The sequence below is a fragment of the Fukomys damarensis genome, unplaced genomic scaffold (assembly GCF_012274545.1).
Source record: "Fukomys damarensis isolate Sample0158 unplaced genomic scaffold, DMR_v1.0_HiC HiC_scaffold_48581, whole genome shotgun sequence".
In the NCBI taxonomy this organism is placed as follows: Eukaryota; Metazoa; Chordata; class Mammalia; order Rodentia; family Bathyergidae; genus Fukomys; species Fukomys damarensis.
In genome coordinates this window covers 1-4,263 of record NW_022949493.1, presented here as the reverse complement: position 1 = coordinate 4,263, position 4,263 = coordinate 1, and the positions used below count along the sequence as shown (strand labels likewise).

The 4,263-nt window shown below is 36.1% G+C and overlaps 1 protein-coding gene across 2 annotated transcripts; it reads right to left on the bottom strand.

Moving 5' to 3' along the window:
- Positions 1 to 30: 30 nt before the first annotated feature.
- LOC104866581 (RNA binding protein fox-1 homolog 2-like) lies at positions 31 to 1,992 on the bottom strand. 2 transcript variants are annotated; one of them, XM_033760660.1, is made up of 3 exons: positions 1,518 to 1,992; positions 1,317 to 1,409; positions 31 to 206 (listed from the first exon to the last, which is right to left on the bottom strand). In XM_033760660.1, exons 1-3 carry the CDS (start codon positions 1,642 to 1,644, stop codon positions 58 to 60), a joined length of 369 nt encoding a protein of 122 aa, XP_033616551.1. In that variant the 5' UTR covers positions 1,645 to 1,992; the 3' UTR covers positions 31 to 57. The 2 variants fall into 2 exon arrangements, with proteins under 2 accessions (XP_033616551.1, XP_010629045.1); XM_010630743.3 differs by having other exon boundaries at positions 31 to 194; positions 1,518 to 1,855.
- Between the last annotated feature and the right edge of the window lie 2,271 nt (positions 1,993 to 4,263).

Here is a 4,263-nt window from a genome sequence, read left to right as displayed (position 1 = left end):
TTTTTTTTTTCCTCCAATTTCTTTTTTTAGGCACATAATGATTTTGGAATGTAATGCTTACCCTGGATAGGCGGGGATGGCTGTAGGAGGTACCGCTCGAACTGCACCATATACTGTTCGCCCTCTGCCCCTAAGATGGGCTCCTCTGAAAGCAGCCGCTGTGGTGGCTGCAGTTGGGTAAGGGAAGCCAGGAACTAAAGGGAGACCCAAAATATTACAGAAATTTCAATGTGCATTCAGTAGCATGTATAGTCACAACTCACTGTAAACAAATTACAGAAGAGATGAAAAGCTATGTATCACATTGTTCAAAAGCTGGCACATAGTCTTCAGCCCTGGGTCTCTGAGAGGGAAAGAAGGGGAAAGAAAAATCTGACATGCACAAGTGAATTATTCCATGCCTAAATGATCACAACTTGAGTGAATTTATTCTGTTCCTTCCCATTTTGCCATTACAATGCTAGCTAGTAAGACACAGGTCAAGAAGCTCTGAGGACTATTGGCCCAATAAGAGACAAGACTTCTAATTTCTGTGGAAAGTTTAAATCAGATTGATATGAACTCTTTCAGTGGCCAATTATTAATCTTGTTTCCTAACATTGCGTGAATATAATTGATTCTCAAAAGGATGTTCTTTTATATTTTTATGTGGTATCACCTCCAAGGCACACAATAGGTTAGTTATTTCATTTCATTAGTTTATTTCATTCTTTCATCTGTAATGTTTTAAGGCAGAAATTTAAGGTGAGAGGAAAACCACTCCTACCCTGTCATCCACTCAAGAGGCAGACATTCTCTAAGGGCTTATTTTAAGTGTGTTGTTCTTTGGAAAATGTGCAGAGACATTACTTCCACATCCACTGAATCCTGTTTAATTATACCTCTTGCCAGAATAAAAAGGCTCAGGTCAAAGTGACTTTAGAGATATCAAGGGAGCTGAGAATAATCAGCTGTACTGGAGGTGCCTTTAAGTGACTCTCCACTGGAGAGTCCTAAATAGACTAGCAGAAGACATGAATAACAACATGCTACACATATTCATATCTGTTTTATTATCAAGTACAGAATGAATATTCTTCACATGCCCTCACCCCTTATCCCCTCTTTCCAACTACTTTTGTGGCAGTCTGTTCACATGTGGTCAGGAACATTCTAGTATGGGTTAAACAGAACAAGGCATTATGATAATATTTATTGCCCTTCTTGAAAATGTTTTCTTTTCAGTTATGTATTAGACTAGAACATATAACAAACTAGCACACTACCGTTCAGTCACAGTAGTCCAAATCCATTCCAGGCCAACATAGGCTACTTACTGATTAAAGGAATGTAAGTGTTGATACCCCCTCTTCCTGATAGGGGCACTGCTGCATCATTGCCCAGGGACACATCTGCTTGAAAGCTGGATGCTGATTGCATTTAAAAATGGAAAAAAGATTACAAAGGGGTAGAAAATTGAAACTACAGAGGCCATAATAGTTAAACAGCATAAATAGAAACATTAATTTAAATACTACCTGCATATAATTCGGGGCCATATACAGCTCCAACTACCGGGCTTAATTTCCAACCTGAAACAGAAGACAGTGAGCATTTAAGATTACTGAAGGAGTGACCAGTGCATATCAAGTTGGCTTTAGACATCTCTGGGTTTATATTTGTCTACTATTAATTCCTCCTTACAAAGCCAGCTTGGGGTTTATATGAGAGGGCAGTGGCACTGTCTTGAAGCAGGACTAGAATAGCTGAATGGATAATGAGAGGATCAGGAAAAGTAGGCAAGGATATATGTATGGGGTTCTTGTGGAGAAAGACAAATTGGGAAAGAGAAAGGAAGATGAAGAGAGAATAAAAGCAAGAAAAAGAGACAGAAATAAACCCACGGGTTATAGTGCTGTCACAACACTACCCAAATGCCCTACTCTTAGCTTAGCAAAAGGAAAGAAGGCAGTACATGTGCCATTCTGTATCACCTCACAGGGTGATGCACTTTCTCACACATCACTTTAACAGTCTTTATCACTATGGTTATCTTATAAAGGTATCTTCTGACTGGACTCAAATTTGACTTGGATTTTAGACTCCAGGTCCAATTAAATCATGATGGTTTTCTGGGTAGAATGAAATCCTCTTTCACTGGAATTTACCACTGGGATTTCACTGGGATCCACCAAATAAAAAAGGAAAGACATGCAGTAATAAAATTTAGGGTACATTCCAACTTCAGTGGCTCAATCTGTAATGGACATATTTAAGTGAATCAGATTTAAGATATCAGAATTTCTGAACATTAGCTTCAATGTTTATAAATGCTAGAAATTTCCTAACATTATGTTTGATGTCATTTTATTTCTTCTTTGCCTTTTAAAAATATATATAGGAATATGGCATGTGTTTTATAAAAAGAGAAAAATGTACTATTCCCCACTTAAGCAAATTTTAGTCAATATTTACACTGAATTTTACATACAATAAGCAAACATACTTTATTATTTTTCTGAAAGACTAACTCTTCTGTTGATTTGTTCCCTTGCATTGTACCATTGCTACTTTATAAATATATGAGTGGAAACCAATTCTATTGAAATTACCAGATTTAAATGGCAATAACCAACGGCATTACTTAAGAGAAAATCTATTCATTCTCAATCCAATCTCCTATTTTGATGTGCTAAAGAATGTGCTATTTTATATGTTCCTGATGATGGTGTCCCTTATTCTATATAAAACTGCAGTGGAATCTAAGTTCAAATACGACTTGCATTAGAAAGCATGACTGCTCTGCAATGTCAAATGTGTGTAAATTGCAAAGAGATGGCACAATGCTTTTGCACAGATTAAGTGATTCCAACCAACATAAACAAAAATGTTAACTTAAAATTCTCCGGAAGTTTTGCAGCATACTCTTCTTAGGACCTTAAACATAGCAGCAGCAGTTTTCTTGAGTATCAATAATTTAAAATAACTTCCACAAAACTGACCATTTTCTTTTCTACCAATGACCATATTTCCCGAGCACTCCTTTATTTTCTTTAGTGGTACTAGGGATTCAACCCAGGGCCCCATACATGACAGGGAAGGACTCTTAAGAGCTTAGCCACACCCCAGCCCTGAGTTCCTTTTAAATCCATAAATGGATATAAGTTGTTATGTTGTTAATAATGCTTTACACAGCTTAGAATGCATTTTTAAAGATGCCATTTGGCCTTTACAAAACCCAAAGAGGCAGACAGGTTCCATAATCTATGAAATGTGGGTAAATGTTATAGTTCTTCGGGCCATTCTTAAATAAGCAGAGACAGTTGGGTTGATGATTTCTAAAGAGGCTTTACAACTTAAAGATGTGAAAACAAAATCTGACAGGTTAAAAATGCGGTCTGATGTCACAGAATAAAACGTAGAGTCATATCCAGAGAGTAAAATTTCTGTCTTCTGAAATCCTATCAGAGGCTCTTTCTGTCATGTCATTTTCCCTGGATCTAAAGAAACTTTGACATACTTTAAGTCTCTTTCTCCCTTTTGTTTATGTTGCCTTTTTATCAAAATTACAGGAACTTGTTTTTATAATAGCAGTAAAAATAAAGCAAGAGGTAAAGCAGTAGGTAGTGGTATTTCATGATTATACAATTGATAAAATAGGTTAAAAAAGGAAATCATGCTGATAAATTCTATCATGTGTGGAAAAAGCTAGGCTGAATGTATTTAGTAAAGACCTCATAGGATATACTGAATATTAATATATTTCTACTTAATTCAAAATTTTACTATCACATAAGGCCTATAATATTCAGGTTCAAACTTCTAAAGAAAACAGCAGTAATTATCCCTTTTATTTTAAATAAAATCTTATGCAGAACCCTTAAATATACAACAGAGAATGAAAAGTTGTTTAGGCCAAAGCAGAACTGGAGGGCAGAGGATATAGCCCCGTAGAAAAGCATCTACTTAGCATGCAGGGGGCCCAAGGTTTGATACTCAGCACTATTAAAAAACAAAGAAAGAGTAAAGCAAGAAAAGTAAAGAAAAGACAACCAGAGACCTCAGGACCCAGCCCATTTGCTTTCCTCTTTATTCTTCCTCAGGTTGACTCTGCAGAATACTTGGCAAAATCATTGTGGCACTGCAGATTAAAGTTATAGTATGTGCTATCACACTTAGAGAACACAAATCAGTTAAATTTGACAACTGGTATAAGAGTTCTGTTTTGTTTTGTTTTTTAATTTTATTGAGTTTATTGGTACATTTTAGGGATACAGTACAGTT